The sequence below is a fragment of the Acytostelium subglobosum genome (assembly GCF_000787575.1).
Source record: "Acytostelium subglobosum LB1 DNA, scaffold: scaffold33, whole genome shotgun sequence".
NCBI lineage: Eukaryota > Evosea > Eumycetozoa > Acytosteliales > Acytosteliaceae > Acytostelium > Acytostelium subglobosum.
Window position 1 is genome coordinate 332,362 of NW_012236500.1, and position 16,879 is coordinate 349,240.

The 16,879-nt window shown below is 46.4% G+C and overlaps 8 protein-coding genes across 8 annotated transcripts; 6 read left to right on the forward strand and 2 right to left on the reverse strand.

Moving 5' to 3' along the window:
• Nucleotides 1-858: 858 nt before the first annotated feature.
• SAMD00019534_116040 (hypothetical protein) lies at nt 859-2,022 on the forward strand (the record flags this gene model as incomplete). Its single annotated transcript, XM_012893291.1, has 1 exon — nt 859-2,022. One exon carries the CDS (start codon nt 859-861, stop codon nt 2,020-2,022), a length of 1,164 nt encoding a protein of 387 aa, XP_012748745.1.
• Nucleotides 2,023-2,098: 76 nt separating this feature from the next.
• SAMD00019534_116050 (hypothetical protein) lies at nt 2,099-4,389 on the reverse strand (the record flags this gene model as incomplete). Its single annotated transcript, XM_012893292.1, has 2 exons — nt 2,099-2,800; nt 2,875-4,389. 2 exons carry the CDS (start codon nt 4,387-4,389, stop codon nt 2,099-2,101), a joined length of 2,217 nt encoding a protein of 738 aa, XP_012748746.1.
• On the forward strand, nt 4,283-4,612 carry SAMD00019534_116060 (hypothetical protein; the record flags this gene model as incomplete). Its single annotated transcript, XM_012893293.1, has 1 exon — nt 4,283-4,612. The coding sequence occupies one exon, from the start codon at nt 4,283-4,285 to the stop codon at nt 4,610-4,612; it is 330 nt and encodes a 109-aa protein (XP_012748747.1).
• A 666-nt stretch (nt 4,613-5,278) lies between these two features.
• On the reverse strand, nt 5,279-7,260 carry SAMD00019534_116070 (hypothetical protein; the record flags this gene model as incomplete). Its single annotated transcript, XM_012893294.1, has 5 exons — nt 5,279-5,764; nt 5,861-6,151; nt 6,216-6,551; nt 6,616-7,074; nt 7,168-7,260. The coding sequence occupies 5 exons, from the start codon at nt 7,258-7,260 to the stop codon at nt 5,279-5,281; spliced, it is 1,665 nt and encodes a 554-aa protein (XP_012748748.1).
• Nucleotides 7,261-7,435: 175 nt separating this feature from the next.
• Nucleotides 7,436-8,807, forward strand: SAMD00019534_116080 (hypothetical protein; the record flags this gene model as incomplete). The annotated part of the gene is made up of 2 exons (XM_012893295.1): nt 7,436-8,029; nt 8,094-8,807. 2 exons carry the CDS (start codon nt 7,436-7,438, stop codon nt 8,805-8,807), a joined length of 1,308 nt encoding a protein of 435 aa, XP_012748749.1.
• Nucleotides 8,808-9,174: 367 nt separating this feature from the next.
• Nucleotides 9,175-11,124, forward strand: SAMD00019534_116090 (hypothetical protein; the record flags this gene model as incomplete). Its single annotated transcript, XM_012893296.1, has 1 exon — nt 9,175-11,124. One exon carries the CDS (start codon nt 9,175-9,177, stop codon nt 11,122-11,124), a length of 1,950 nt encoding a protein of 649 aa, XP_012748750.1.
• A 528-nt stretch (nt 11,125-11,652) lies between these two features.
• Nucleotides 11,653-14,363, forward strand: SAMD00019534_116100 (hypothetical protein; the record flags this gene model as incomplete). Its single annotated transcript, XM_012893297.1, has 5 exons — nt 11,653-11,807; nt 11,883-11,961; nt 12,054-12,281; nt 12,375-13,837; nt 13,913-14,363. The coding sequence occupies 5 exons, from the start codon at nt 11,653-11,655 to the stop codon at nt 14,361-14,363; spliced, it is 2,376 nt and encodes a 791-aa protein (XP_012748751.1).
• A 366-nt stretch (nt 14,364-14,729) lies between these two features.
• On the forward strand, nt 14,730-16,865 carry SAMD00019534_116110 (hypothetical protein; the record flags this gene model as incomplete). Its single annotated transcript, XM_012893298.1, has 2 exons — nt 14,730-15,006; nt 15,070-16,865. The coding sequence occupies 2 exons, from the start codon at nt 14,730-14,732 to the stop codon at nt 16,863-16,865; spliced, it is 2,073 nt and encodes a 690-aa protein (XP_012748752.1).
• Between the last annotated feature and the right edge of the window lie 14 nt (nt 16,866-16,879).

Genomic DNA, 16,879 nt, shown 5'->3' on the forward strand with positions numbered 1-16,879 from the left:
CTAACTATTCAAAAGATATTGATTGATGATGATTGATGTTGATATTATTATATATTATATATTTATATAAATGTTTATTACTTTGACGATGAGCTCATCTGTTTGACAAAGAGACACACTCAAGGGTTTGGGTTGTTGTTGTTGGATGGTCCATCTCATTTGATGTAAATTCAAAAAAAAAATAACAGACAAAAGTGGAGAAGAGGTGAGAAAAGAGAGTGTGTGAGGAAATGGGCAGTTCTCTGATCATCAAACACACAAGAAATTAATAAAATAAAATAAATAAATAATGTAAAGTACAACATTACAAGGACATCAATGGACTGGGAAGGTACCACTCACTCATCAAAGAATAGAATAATAACATTAATAATAATAACAATGGATAGACTTCAAAATACTTTGTTAAGATATATTGTTGAGTGTTTGGATGATAATGGAGATAGGTTGGTGTTGTCATTGGTGTGTAAGAGACTGTTTGAACAAAGGAATAGTTATATATCATTCAATTCATCATATGTTAGTGACAAACTTGATCAAGTAACATTACTATCATATAAATATCCTATTATCGAACAATCAATTAACAACAAATGTTGGACCATTCATATCCACACTCGATTTGAACCAAGTACCGACTTCTATGATCTCTCAATCCATCTTGGTATTGGTATGTCACAATCATATCATATCAAATCATATCATGTCAAGTAATGCCATCTTACTCACTCATTCAATCAATCAATCAATCAATGATCTGGATATAAAGATCTCAGTGATGATGGATGGCAACATGAAGTGTTGAGTGTGACTCATGGGATCAAGGAGATAATATTTGAGGACTGTAGTGAGAGAGCGATGGATCAGAAGTTCTGGGATGGTACCATTGAGTTCTTTGATATGTTGCGTAAGCGTGGCCCACTCCCCAGTGTACACTATAATATGTCATCGTTCACTCGATCAAACGTCAATCTACGCAACATACCAATCACTCAACTGGACATTGGCAATGAGGGTGAATATGACGTCTTTGATATCGGCATCAACTCGAGCATTCTCCCAACGACCCTGACCGGCATGGACGTCGCCCTCTGCAGCCAAGGTAGACTGTCGCCCAACTTTGACCTTAGAGATATGACATCACTCGAGGTGTTGGGCTTTGGTGAACTGGTCGCGCCCTTGGACTGCTCGCTATTTCCACCCTCACTGGCCTTTCTCACTCTCTACAGTCCGTACAAACTTCCCGTGTTCAACTTGCCGCCCTCGCTCACCGACCTGACTATCTTTGCGCTGAACTATCCACATCCAATCAATCATCCAACATTGCGAATGCTTTATATCAACTTGTCCAGCACTGCCCTCCCAGCATCTCCCAACCTTGTCGAGCTTTTTCTCGAGTCATTCAACATCCATCACCTGGGAACTATCACATCGGACACATTCCCCGTGCTGGACAAGTTGGTCATTGGCTCCATTGATGGTGAGCCTACATCAGAGTTGGACTTGTCAACGCTACCCGCATATTTAAGGAGGCTGGAGATCGCACCAAATGGACAAATCACCTCGTTTCCAAGTGGCATCGAACACTTGTTAATACGCCTCGATAAATTCAGTCTAAAGATGACTAGTTCAATGTGGCCAAGTCCATCGCATATCAACACTCTGACACTACATGGAGGCCTTAACACATATACATTGAAGCCAGGTGATATACCTGGTGAATCGATAACAAGTTTGAACTTGATATTCTATGATCAACCAATAGCCAACCTTGCAATGATCACACCTTCACTGAGGTACTACCGTTGGCATGATGACAGATCCATAAAGTACATTGATCAAGGTCAACAATTCATGGATCACATACCTTTGACCACCTCACACATTGTGATCCACATCAAGAGTGTAGCATTCGATCTAAGACGAATATCCCCAACTCTATTCCTACACATCGATCCCGACCTAATACGCTCTGGCTTCATCCATTTGGACAAGATCCAACACATCTTGGAACAACAATAAACCCTCGCCCTCGCCCTTGCCCTCGCCCAAACACTGAACATCGATTGGATGTATGATTGGAGATGATGTATCTTCATTACATATGAAGATGGTTTATCTTTCGACACTCCTCTTCAAGGACATCTTTGAATGATATGGATGCTTTGAGCATGAGATGATCCAGGAAGTTGAAGTTGACAATGGAGAATTGATGATGTGGTGATGACCTGTTGCCGCCATGGACATTGTTCGAATAGTTGCCACTGCAGCCGCCATTGCCATTGCCACTGCCATTGACACTTCCATTGACACCGCCGTGATGTTGAGGATGGCCATTCCTCGAATCGTTGCTGGTTGGTGTGTAATTGTAGTTGTGATCAAAGTTGAGATTGGACAACGTATTGTCGACCAACTCGTTGGCCCACAGCCAGTTGGTGCTCTTGGAGAAGTAGATAAAGTCGATGGTGCGGTGGTTCTCGTCAATGGTGTCATTCTCCTGGCGAATGAGCAGTATGTCCGAGTTACTACGCTCCTCCAGCGTCACCAGCACATTGTTGGCATCGTTGGGGAAGTATGCCGACAGGAGATGCTGGCTCACTCGCAGATGATAGTCGAGCTCCACGCGAATACTGCGTCCATCTGCCAGCAACACAGCGTACGAGTGTACCTCCATCGCCGCCGTATTGTTCTTCTCCCACAGCTCATTAGTATCAATCACATAAGGGCTCCACTTCCTGCGAATGTCTCCATCCAGCAGTGAGAACAAGATCGATGATGGTGGCGACTTGGTGCTGAACCTCTGTTTGTTTGATTGATTGATCGGATGATGAGTGAGTGAGTTGCACTTGAGACGCTAGATGAAGTCTTACTTACTGCCCTATATATACGGTAGCACTCCTCTTCGTTGGTGCCTTGAGACGTGGTCGATGTGATGTAGTCCTTGATGTCGAGTTGTTGGCGAAGGATGTTGTCGAGTGATGTTGCCTCGGACTCTGAGTTATTTACAATTAGGTTATGTACACTGTTGTTGCTGCTGTTGCTGTTGATAATGCTATTGATGCTGCCATTGCCAACGCCACTACCTACGTCACCTCCAAGGTCGACGTGGTGTTGGTGGCTGGAGGGCTGATGCTGCGACACACTTTCAAACTGCGCCACAGTAACTTTAGCCGTGTCGATGGTTATCTGGGGGCAGGAGACCACTTCCGTTAACTTGAGACCCTGTAGGAAGGTGAGCAGACGCTGCGCCTTGAGCTTGGGGTCTGGCGAGAACAGTCGCTCGTCGTCAAAGTCAATGATGCGCGGTGGTTGCTCAACCTTGCGCTTGCTGCCCAGTGCATGCACCTCTTCAGCGGGCTGGAAAGATGATGTTGTCGATGTTGTTGAGGTTGTTGACGTGGCTGTGGACTTTGACGTGAGTCCATTCTCAAAGACATTGACAAAGACTATGTTGTTGAATGGGTTGGCATTGGCGCCAGTATTGGCATTCGAGTTGCGCTGCTTCTTCTGGCCGCGCTGTTGGATCTGCTGCGACTTCTTGGTGCGCCTGTCCACCGGTATCTCTCCGGTGAAGTTGGGCTCCAACTCGATGAAGTACTTGAGCTTGGCCATCTTGTTGAGCGTCCAGCTGTCACACTTGGCAATGAAGGGCACCAGCCAGGTGTCCCACACAGATGGCGGGTTGGCCACGCAGAAGTCGTGGAAGATGACGTTGGTAATGCGCGAGCGATGCTCGGCCAGCTCCTCCACCACGAAGCCTGAGAGCACTTGGGTGCGCGTGTAGCCTGGTAGTTTGGGACAGAGCGGTGACTCGACCGACTTGACCACACGAACGAATGTCTTGGGCATGGTCGGATGTGGGCCGCTATACTTGATCATGAGGGAGTCGCGGCCGGGCAGCCACAGATGCGGGCAGCCGTGCAGCAGCTCTGAGTCGTGGTACACGCTCAGGCGTTCGATCAGGTCGCATACCTTGTTACACGACGACAAGTACTTGTTCCACATGTGGATTCGGCTGAGGTCAGACATGAAGTGCATGACTGTCGACGATGACTTGTTGACGATGATCTCTGACTTTGACGTGTGCGTCGTGTCGTTGGTGGGCTCGTCCAACTTCCAATACTTGATGCCGTCAATCTCTGATACGAAGCGCCACTTGGGCTTCATCATCCTGCTCGACAACTCCAGGCGACTCTGAAGTGCGATGGTCCACAATCTTATCTTCTCCTTGGCAATGAACTCCTCTGTCAAGTTTGCTGCGGCCAGTGAGTAGTCGGGTGTCATGATGACCGATGTTGATGTTGTGGTTGCCGTGTGTGCGGGTGATGGTGAGGGTGTGGCGGTGGGCGAGGTGGTTGGCGAGGCTGTTGGCGAGGCTGTAGCCGCCATTGACTTTGATGTAGCTTTCGAGGTCAAAGCTGCTGCCTTTGCTTTAGCTGTTGGCGTGGCAATGTTTGTTGGACCTAACATGGGTGGGGCGGTACTACCCCCACCAGCCGTTGATGCCGAAGACATTGCTGCCGTTGATGTTGACTTCTTTGTGTTATCACGCCGTTTACTCCTATTCTCCTTTGTGTTGTCTGACACTGTATCTGACATCTTATGCTCATGAGTGATTGATAGTTATTGAGAGATTGATCGAGTGGATCGATTGATGAGTTGATTGAGTGATGAGTGATGAGTGAGTGACTGGATGATTGTTTCAATGGACCAAGGTGGACTGGATTGGACTGGATTGGTTTGGTTTGGAGATGGACTGGAAGTCAAGTCAATGTGATTGATTGTTAAGATTGAGTGAACAAACAAACAAATAAATATCTTTGTGAGATAGATTGTTGATGGTCCATTGACAACTGGTCAATAATCTTGTGAACGCGTGTTATAGACCAAAGAAAGTTAACTTTACTTCGGCTATTTGATCACTTTGTAACGCCCCTGCCCCTGTGTGATCAATTTAACACTCTCTGTGATTGAGCCGTAGTTAGCCCACTTTTGTCGTTTTTTTATTTTTTAGATCTTTTGGAAAAAGTAACAAAGTCCCACTTTTATCCAATTTTATGTCTAATTATGGTCAAGGATGGATTGGGTGATGGTCCATCATCAATAAGAACAGATCTTTCGTCTTTTTAAACATGGTCCATGCTCTACCTTGCACGTTCGTACCCGCATGTATAAACAAGTGGGGCGTGTTATGCAAACATCGTCGGTGTGGATGGTGATGATCACACTCTGTCGCGCACTAGGATTCAATCATAATCATCATCAGACAGACCATCCATTAGTCGGAAGTGGAATAGGCGTCGGAAATGTTGAGCAGATGCTCTAGTGTGGCGCTATTGGGATCCGCTTCGTCTGACGTATTGTTGTTGCGATGTACTCTCCTCTGTTGGATCAACTCTTTGAACTCCATCGCCAATGTCTTGACATACTGTTGTACCAATCTACCATTCTGTAAATGTGCCAATATCGATGTTGGAGTTGGATCATAATGTTGTTGTTGTTGTTGTTCCATGTTGTTGTTACTGTTGGATGATTGATTGGTTGATGTTGATCGATATGCTGGGAATGAATGAGGTTTGTCAACAATGAATGGCTGGCTGATGTTACAGATCATTGAGTTGATGGCCCTGGAATGGTATTCATTGCCACGGTTTGAATCACTCATGTACTGCTCCAACACTTCTTTGACTTGATCATATCCAGACACACCTGGACACACCTCACCTCTCATTGATATCACCTCGGTGAATGGACTGAAGGACTTCTGTGAACGTGTGATTGAATGAGTGATGGAATGAGATGGGTCAGTGCGTGCACATCAATCACATTGTTCCAAGTTGGACAAGTTAACTTAACTTACATTGATAATCTTTGGCGAGAGGTAGTTCATGAGTGGATGGGAGTGCAGTGGCTGTGCAGAGGTGTTGGTGGTGTTCTGTTGGTTGGCGGTGTAGAGTGGACGCGCCGCAAAGGAGAATTCGGCGATCGAACCTGGGAAGGAGGAGGACAATGTACATAGGTTGCGAGGTCCACCCAACGACATATGTCTACACAGATCGGCAATACTATGATTAAAGTTGGATCGATAGTACAATGTTCCAGTGTCGATTGATGATGCCAATATCGCTGATGTCTGGAACTTGTTGTTCATCTAGTATGTTTGATTGAATGAGTGAGTGACATTGATTGGGTAACAACATGTATGTGTTGCCTACCTTTAGTCGATTGAATGATGTTGTTGTGACGCCAGACCATCGTTGAGCTGTGAGCGGGGTGTAGAGGCTGCTGTATTGAGCCAGGGACTTGATGGACTTGGATACATTGTAGACTCGCTCATCAATGGATGCTTCGACCTGATCGGCAATACTAGTTGAGTGTTGTGTACAACCAAATGTGATGATTGGACGCGATGTATACTCGTCTTCAATATGTTGCAACAATGCCGTACTGACTCCACCCCATATTCCATCGACATCACTAAAGCATTGGAATCCACCAAGATGATCACACTCCTCCACCAGTCGTCTCATGTTGTCTTGATACGTATCAACCTGTTTGTTCGTCAGCAGACTTGTTAGAGCGTATCCATCATCGGGCCAACTAAGGTTCACTTACGATCTCCACGTTGTCAAAGAATAGGTCGTAGCCATCGTCGTAGAGCTTGCCACTTATACTGTTGTTCTGGTTGGTTTGGGTGAGCGGGACGATGCTGTTGGTGTGGTAGTCGGTCTGGAGATAGTCGGACCAGTATTCAAAGTCGTCCAGACGATGGTCTTTATCCGAGTCGAATGAGATGGGCGATCCAGCTGGCTTTGAAATGTGCTGTGTCACTCGCTCACCCAAGTCCTCAGACACGGCAGTTGTCGCGGGCAGGCCTGCAGCCGACATCTTTGGTCTATATATCCTACCCTCTCTACTCATCGCACCAAAGTTGTCGGCATAGTCCACAACCAACACTCTCGGTGTATAAGTCTGTGAATCATTGGCAGTCTCGCCACTTCCACCTCTATACAATATAGATGGATTGACTTCAAACTTTGAGTTATTCTTTATACTATATTGATAGTTATCATTCTATTATGTCGCATTGTATTATGATAATAATATGTTAGATTGTGATGATACACCAGTGATTGATTGAATGAATGAATTGAATGGTGCACCAACCTGTATGTTCCAGTAATGTGATGCAATGAAGTTTGAATAGGGACCGACTTGCAAGGTCAGTATCTGACTCTCCAAGGGTGCTCTATGATTCATTATTATCTATATCTAATATCTGTCTTGTCTTTATTTGTTTGTTCAACAACTTGAAATGAAACAAAACTTTCTAAGAATCGGGTGTTTTTCAAACTTTCGTCAACTTCATCTTGTGGACTTGTTCATTATTATCTCTTCAATCCAATATAAATATAATTATCTGTACATAATAATAATGAATCTTAGGACAAAGGTTAGAACAGGATTTGTGTCACCGGTAAAGGTTGCTACAAAGGACACTGATACCAAGGTTGCACTATCACCTCCAAAGCAATCTGATAGTCGCATACCTCAAGCTACCCTTTGGAAACATATTCCCTCAATCAATTTTGACAACGACAATGATAAAGACAAAGAAAAGGAAAAGGACTCATTATCAAATAGAATAATCAATTATATATATTCAAAGAATGAACCATTATCATTGAATGAAGTCATCAATCATCTTGGTACTGGCAAAGTCACTGGAACTGGATCAAACGTTGACAAGAAGTTGGTGGAGTCTACATTACAAACATTGTTGAACAAGAAGTTGATTGCAAAGATTGCTGTGGACAAGACTGGTGGTCATGGCATATCACTCTACTCTTCAATCCAATGGCATCGACTCACTCAATCATACATTGCTAGTCGACAACATGACAAGGCCAACAACGCCAAGGACACACAATCCACATCATCCACATCATCCACTCCCATCAAGAGCACGACCGCCAACGACAACAAGACAAATATCAATCACAACAATCATTTATCAACACCAACCAAGGTATGATTGAATGAACCTTGACTTCAAAGACATGTTAGATACTAACAAACACTCATATGAGCAGAAGGTCAATCATCTGGCGACTCCAACAAAGAGCAAGGCGCTACAGGACAGTCTCAAGAGGAAGACGACAATGAGGAATGGTCCGAGTGAGCCAGAGTCACCTTACAAGAAGCCCAGGACTGAGAGTGATGTCTATCCCCTGGAATCAATGGTCAATGATGAGTTGTCGATAATAGCCGAGGAGAGGAAGCGTCTGAAACAATCAATCGAGGACAAGAAGTTTCAACTGGCAAGCTTCACAAGTACGACCAAGCCCACGCCAATACAAGTGAGCAAAAAGTTCCAACATGGCAGCAACCAGAATGGCAACGTCGATGTCCTTATTACCAAGTGGAAGAAGGTCGCCAAGGTTCTTGTGGAGAGGCTGCAGTCGACCTACATGGAGGCGCTCAAGAAGCAAGAAGAGTCAGACGGGCTGCTGTGCAACTTGGATCCCAAGGTGGCGGCCCAGCGCAAGCGAAAGAATGCACTTGCTCTTGCAGGATTCCAACCGAGCAATAGTTGGATTGATCATGATCGCGACCAGGATAAAGATCAAGCCGGCAAGGATAGCGATCAGTACGATGATGGGGGTGTTGGTGGAGGAGAGGTTGAGACACGTGAAGGCCAAGAAGATGAAGATATCGACGTCACAACAAAGTTGTTCATACTCAAGGTGTTTGGACTTGACCCCAAAGTAATGGATTATGACGCGGAGAACGATGCCTTTAGATAATGCGAGTGAGTGACTTGTCCTCGATGATCAAGATGGGCCACGAGCCTCCTGCCACGTCCACGCGACCACGCAGAGCGAGTGTCCATTTTTGGAAATGATTTGGAAACAACACAACTTTGTCAAACGACACATGCATCTTCAAAAATATCAAAGTAGAGAATCTCATTCAACCATCATTAAATCAGATATTGATAGATACAGATACAGATATAGATATAGATATACACATATACAGATATACAGATATATAATGAATGATACAACCAACAATACAAACATAAACAATGCATTTCATTCATTGTTACATAATAGACCGTTGTTCAAACATGTGACGGAACAGGTGCCAACGATACATAAGGCATTGGGAATGAAGTCCCATATCTACAATGAGATACCATCACTGTTGTTGTCAAATAGCAAACGATTCGATACGATGTACGCAAAGCTGACTGATCCAGAGGAGCACAACTTCATCTTTTACTACTCATCTTTAAAGAATCTGTTGCAAAACAATGTCGATGTCAACCTGCTCAGCGAGATACACAAGCAGTACGGTCATTACTTCAAAATGGATGGCACAGGATGGATGATGGACGAGTGCGCTAAATCAGGCTCGCTGGCTTGCATCGTGTTCATGCACAACTTACCGCAGTCCAAGTGCACTGATGCAGCAATGGACTACGCTGCGGCCGCTGGCCACCTCAACATTGTGCAGTTCCTCAGCGAGCATAGGACGGAGGGCTGCACGACACATGCGATCGACCTGGCCGCACTCAATGGACATGCACGTGTCGTGAGCTATCTCATCGAGTCGCGCACAGAGGGCTTCACGCCGAATGGCCTGGTGAACGGAGCGCGCTCCGGTTCCATGGAAATACTCAAACAGATGGGTGCGAACACGCGCACCCACCTCCGTCGCGGCAAGCTCGACGATCTGATGCTGGACATGGTTGTGTACTCTGGCAGCCTGGATATTATCAAGGAGTTCCTGAGCATGTTCCCGGGCGTACGACGCACCAACACACCTATCAAGATCGCTGCTGAGGCAGGGTACTTGGATATCGTTCGATATCTTCACGAGAATGGGTGGCCCGCCACAACATCAGCCATGGACTATGCGGCTGGTGGCGGACACATGGACGTACTGCGATTCCTTCACGATAACAGGACTGAAGGCTTCACTCAACAGGCCATCGCCAAGGCCTCGGGACTGGGCTTCCTTGACGTGGTTCTCTACTTGCTCGAGCTCGACAACCAGCCTCCCAGTGGCTTGTGCTTTGAGAACGCCGCGCTGCATGGACACCTCGTCGTGCTGCATTACCTCAACACGTACACACCCCAAGTCAACGCCAACCTCATTGGACGTGTGTTGCAGGCCAGCAGGAATAACGCCGCCGAGGTCGTCATGTTCTTGCACCAGAATGGACTGTCGACGCTCGCACCCGAACATCTGATCCAGGCCATTAGGCTTGGCTCGCTCCCTCTGGTGCGCTACATCATCAATGCATTCCCGTCCAGCTCTTGGGACCACCAACACCTCTACAACGTGGCCTATATCTACCACCAGATCGACACGGCCGACCATCTAGCCGAGCTGTTTGGCATCTCACTGTGCTACAACCTTCAGACACTCAATAGCGCGACCACCCGCTCAGACATTGACGTGCTGAACGAGCATCTGGATCATTGCCCGGAGCTAGTGGCCAAGCATACCACCCAGATCTGGGGCATCGCGGTAGAGAACGACGACCCCGTGCCAATCCAGTTCCTGATCGACTCGAAACAGAACTTCCTCATGGACTACAGGGCACTCTGTGGCAACGGCTGCATCAGGGTGTTGCGACACCTGCTGTCCACGGGCCGCCTTAGATATGACATGAGTACCTACCGTGCCAAGGCGTCCTTGCCAGATGAGGCGGCAAGCAAAGGACGTCTTGAAGTATTGCAGTTCTTGCTCTGGAATGGTCTGTGCGAGTTCACGTCCACCGACATAATGGATAGCGCGGCCAAGGGCAATCATTATGAGGTGGTGCAGTTCCTGCATCGATACAGCAAGGCCGGATGCACAGTGGCCGCCATGAACTGGACGACATCACTGGAGATACTGCACTTCCTTCGGGATCATCGCACTGAAGGCATCAGTGCAGACGCGTTCCGTCACGATCACCTTCGCTACAGATCCAACTCAACCACACGGTTTGGAGTGCTCTCATTCCTCGTCCAGCACTATCCAGACCTTGCACGACAAGCCATGGAAGACAAGAACTGCAGCATTGAAGTGAGCAACCAGATCAAGTTGATGTTGCCTCGAAAGTAGTGAGTGTCAATTGCTCGACCTCATCCTCCAACTTGACAATTAATTAAAGCTAAAAGCATGCTTTGTTTGATTGATTGATCGTTTGAATGATTGATTGTTTGATTGATTGACAATATGACCAGCTGGCTTTCCTTGTTTAGATGACTGATTAGTAAGAATGACACGAAACGCACCCCTCAATCACACTTAAGGAGTGTTTTATTCGTTTCATTGCAAAGATAAATAGGATCTCGCAGTTCTGAGCGAAGTTTTGAACTTTGTGTAAACACACTCTCTTGGTGTCTCGTGGGGGGGATGGGATTGGTTGATCAGCCAGTTTTAGTTTAGTCTGTGTCATTCATTCAGTCTGTCACTTGAACTAGTAATTGTCGTTGAAAGTTTCTTGTTCTTATTGTTGTTGTAATAATAGATAGAGTATTAGTATTAGTATAAGTATAAGTAAATATAAAAAGTTCAACTCAATCACTCAATACTGCTCATTAAAAGATTCGATTGGACCAAATAACGATAGAAAGATAGATAGTAATTATGTCGGTCGAACTCCATCCGATACCAGGACTGAAGATCGAACCCAATGAGACATTCTTGTCTTATGACGATACATTGGGATATGTTATATTATCGAATCCAAGTGGCTTTGGCTACGTACCAATGTTAAAGACAAAGGAGAGAGGATTATATTGGTATGTCATATGTTCAAAGTCCATTCAATCAATCAACCATTCACGCTGACACCTCCCATTGTTGTCATAACATAGTTCTGATAAACCTATTAGAGATGCCAAGTTCTCTCCCAATGGTATATACGCAGCAACTCAATTCAATGATACAGATATCGTATGTGATTGTTAACGATGATGTTGATGATGATGATGATGGAGTCGCGAGAACATGGTCACTCACTCAATCACTCAATCAATGAATAACAGGAACTGTTGAATGTATATGATGGAAAGAGATTGATACAGTCTACAAAGTATAAGAGTACAAAGGGTACGACTATATTGGGATTCTACTTTGTTGCGACAAAGAATGATTCATTCTTGATAGTCACCAATAGTTCATTGGAGTTGTATCAGGTCAACACGACACAGACCGACATTCAATGCAAGCTAATCAAAGAGACCAAGCTAAAGATTCACTCCTTTGTATATCATGTACGTGATTGATTGATCGATCGAACGACGACTCAGGCTAACTCAATCAATCAAACATGGTCAATCAATCAATCAATCAATCACATGTAACAGGCAAAGACAGCAATCATATTGACATACTGTGGCACTGGAAACGCGATACAGCCATATCAGTTGACGCACAACTATATTGAGAAGTTGGCAAAGTTCACGGTTGAAAGTGCGGCGCCATTGGACTTGCGTGGGCTGTACTTGTCGATAATGTACGGCGTGATGTTTTGTATCTTTGCCGACAAGACTCAGATGACCATCTATGAGCTGAGGAGCGAGACCGTGTACAAGGTGCGCACCATCAAGCTGCTGATGTCTGGTACCAACTACATACACTTTGTCGACAACATGATCATTGTACACTACTGCCAACACAAGGTGTCCATGGTGTTTGACATCCGCATGCTCAAGGACCCTCCCAACTTCCCCATCTCGGCCATCCCAATGGACTTGACACCGGGCGCGACGCCATTCATCGACACTCCATCATCATTATCATTATCATCATCAACGTCGTCGACATCATTGAACTCGTCACGCAGCGGCCAGCACTCACCCGCGATCCAGCCGACACAGCCGGCGCAACAGCTGTACCTTGACTCCTGGCGATACGTCTCGCCCAACTTCCTGTTCGACTCTGCCACTGGCCGCTGGTTCGAGGTCAAGCTCAGCTTTGACAAGATATCCAACTTCTTCCAGGTCGACACGCACAAGATCATCCCCTTCCTGCAGCTGAGGACGACGGCCAACGCCAAGATCGCCCTGCTCAATCAGATTCGCTCGATGATTGAGTACCGCGCCGAGTCGCTCGAGTCGCTCGGCAAGACGTTCGACTCGCTCAATCACGACCTGCACACCTACGAGAAGGCCACGGCGCACCTCATGCATAATCGCAAGACCTCCTCTTCTTACAGCAGCAGCGCAGACAACTCAAGGACCAACTCACCTCAGCAACAACATATGATGGGCATGAACAGTATGAACATGAGTATGAGCATGAGCATGGGCATGGGCGACGACTCGATGGGCGGCGATGCCCCCTCACTCTCCTCCTCGTCCTTCTCATCGCCACGCAGCCTCAACAGCAGCCCAACCCTCACCAGCCGGCTTAAGTACTCGGTGACTGCTGGTGACATGGACGCGGGTGGCCGCGGCCTTAACCTAAGTGACAGCACATCGATGCTGCCCGCGTCTGCAGCAGCAGCGGCGGCCGTATCCGCTGCGTCGTCTGGTGCTGTGTCGCCCAAGGCTGCACCACGTGGATACATCATCATCGACTCGGATGACATCTTCCACCACGTCTTCAACCCTATCTACGAGAAGATCATAGTCTCGCTGCAAGAGACCAAGGAAAACACTGAGCTCAGCGAGCTGGACATGAAGAAGCAGCTTCACCTCATCGAGATGGACTCCAAATACCTGATAGCGATCGTCACCGAGTACATTCGCTCGCTCAACTTTATGTACTGCAAGCGATCAGGAAAGTTATACGAGTTGCTCATCAGTCTATTCATCGACAATCAAATGTAAGTCATCACATGTTTGTTCGCTCACTTGGGGATCATTCCACTGACACTCAAACAACCAATCAATCAATCAAGGTACTCTGAACTACATCGATTCTTGCAGTATAACGTTGTGGAGGACTCAAAGATCATTGCTTACAAGTTGTTGTCGCTGGGCGCATCGTACCCGCCTGCACTGCAGCTGTCGATGGACATGTTCAAACGATTGAGAATGCCCGATCTTATTATATCGACGCTGTTGGAGAAGAATCAGGTGCTGCTCGCACTGAGATTCATGCGCAATGCCAACATGAAGAATGATCCCGAGCTGTTCCTGCGCCACGCTTCCGAGCAGAATGACGACGTGCTCTTCTACACCGTGTACAAGTTCTTTGAAGAGTCCAGTCAGATGGACAACTGCGAGAAGTATGTAAAGTTATACAACGACAAGTTCAACCAGCCAGTGGCACCGCCAACGCCACCAGTACCATCACCCGCCACATCATCGCCAGTCCTCGTCAGTCACAACTACAACATTGATGTTTAGTTATCGATGATGGCAACTTAATCCATGGTTGTATGTTATGGCATATGGATGGGATGGTATGGTCGACCGATCGACCGACCAGTAGCAGTCTGTGCTGGATCACTCAATCAATCAATCACTGGATTGGATGGAGTTACATGCCTACCTCCATACCTGTCGTACGCGAGGAAAAGTCTAATCCATATGACGAGCCCGTCACCAAACCACAAACAAACAACATGGAACCAATAACAACCTAACTAGTACATTGTTTCACCTTCATGATCAGGGCACCGGGCGAGGGCGAGGGTTGACGGAAATTCAACAAAGAGTGGTCGCGCGAAGAATGTTAAAGACGAAGTTTGAGAATGAGGATCATTGTTAACAATGTACTTCAACTACAACAATGAGAGAGATAATGAAGATGAGCATGATGTTGATGTTGATCCTACCCGTGATGGACAGTTGACTGATGATCTCTATGTAGAGTATCATCTCTTTGTTGACGATGACTCGACTTCACAAGCTCAGACTGTGGATCAGCTTGAACGACTAAGGATACAATACACCGAATATCTCTCAACCAATCATATACGTGACTACATATGGCAGAGAGACCCTTTCTTCCTCAAGATATACAGTGGCCAGTCGAAGACAACAAAGGGTATGTCACCGAGCGAGTGTGTATGTCCTCCCCAGTCGCTAACACATGCAACAGCAACAACAGCAGCAGCAGCACCTCCACATTTATACGGCCGAACAAGATTCGATGATGCAATTGATGATGAATGGTTCATTGTGTATCTGTTGATGCAGTTGACGCGACAGTTCACAAACATCTCGGTCACTGTGAGGGACAATGATGGCGAGTTCTTGTTGATCGAGTCGGCACAGACATTGCCCAAGTGGATGAAGCCAATGTCTACACACAACCGAGTGTTCATTCGTAATGGACACCTCCGTATCATACCCATAGCATCGTCTCCATCAGAGTTGGACATGTTACCCTATCGCATGGACTTGGTCAGCGCACTCACTTTGCTGCGGCGCGATACACAATCTTCATCACATTCACTGGATACATCGCCTCCCATTCAAACTGTACAGGCGATCGATAAACGATTGTCTCGCTTCATCAATGGAAAGTACATGAAGGATCAATCACATGTGGCTTTGGTCAGACTACCAGTGGACTTGGCCTTCCTGCTTAAGCGATACCCTCAGCTCGTATCAAACATTGTTCATTGCTTCTACAACAGAGATGCCGATGATATGGCGGCGGTGTCAACGATGAAACGATTCCCTGTTCGCACGACTCTCGATCAAGGCATGACGATGGTCGACACTAAGATACGATTCACAAGATGTCTGTACTCTCAGCTTAGACAACAGCGATTCAATCAACCACGTCAGTTCCCACCGCTGCCGCGACCCACCGCGCCAGAGTACCAGGCTGCAAGCTTGGGCGTCAAGGTGCATTGTGGCGCAGAGATGATGTATCGCAGGAAGACTCATGACGTCCTGCACAGCGCATCATGGAAGGCGTACCTACAGCGTCTCAAACAGAGCGACTACTTTGGTGGGGAGGTCGAAGGATCCAAGTTGTATAACGAGCGAATGATCAAGGCTAAGGAGGAGTTTAAGAAGCAGACCAAGTCTGCATCAACGTCAGAACAAGTGTCATCACTGGCGAGCTTCATGGATGAAGTGTTGGCTGGACAAGACCAACAATCAATGCTCAAACTGATACAGGAGAGTGACGATAAGTTAAAGGAATCGAGCGATAAGTGGTTGGACAAGATACCATCGCGTCTGGAGGACTTGTTGACAGAGTTTGAGAATGCCAATGGCTCATCGGATGGCGGCGACAAGAATAAGAACCCGATGGACAACATGACCAAGCAGTTCCAGCGCATGATGGAGCAGCATTCATCGATTGATGGTGTGGACTTTGGGGCGCCAAAGTCCAAGGAGTCGGCATTCGATCCCGAGAAGTTCATGTCCATCCTCAAGAATATAGTTGGCATAGATAACAAACAAGCTGGAAACAATATCAATGATGGAGATGACAGCAGTGATGACGAGATGTACGATAGGATCGAAGACTATGGCGAGGAAGGTGATTACAAGGACGACGATGATGATGGCAATAACAACCAAGACGACGATGATGATGAAGATGATGATGATGACGACTTCAAGGTATCAATGGAGGACACAGACTATGATGATGTATATCTTTCAAACCTGTTACCACCAAGGAGGTCAAAGATGGAAAATGTAATGCATCAGATGGACATGGAGATTGCCAATACTCCCGTGGGACAATCATTCGAGAAGGTCCAGTACGAAGGTGATGAGGACAAGGATCCCAAGACACTGGAAGCCGACAAGATCAATCGACCAGTGGATCTCAACTTTAACCTTGTCAAGAACATACTCGGTTCGCTATCATCCCAACAAGGTTTGGCAGGACCAGCCTCCAACATTCTAAAGGAGTTGATCGACTCGAAGAAGAAGTAGATGGTTGAATGAAT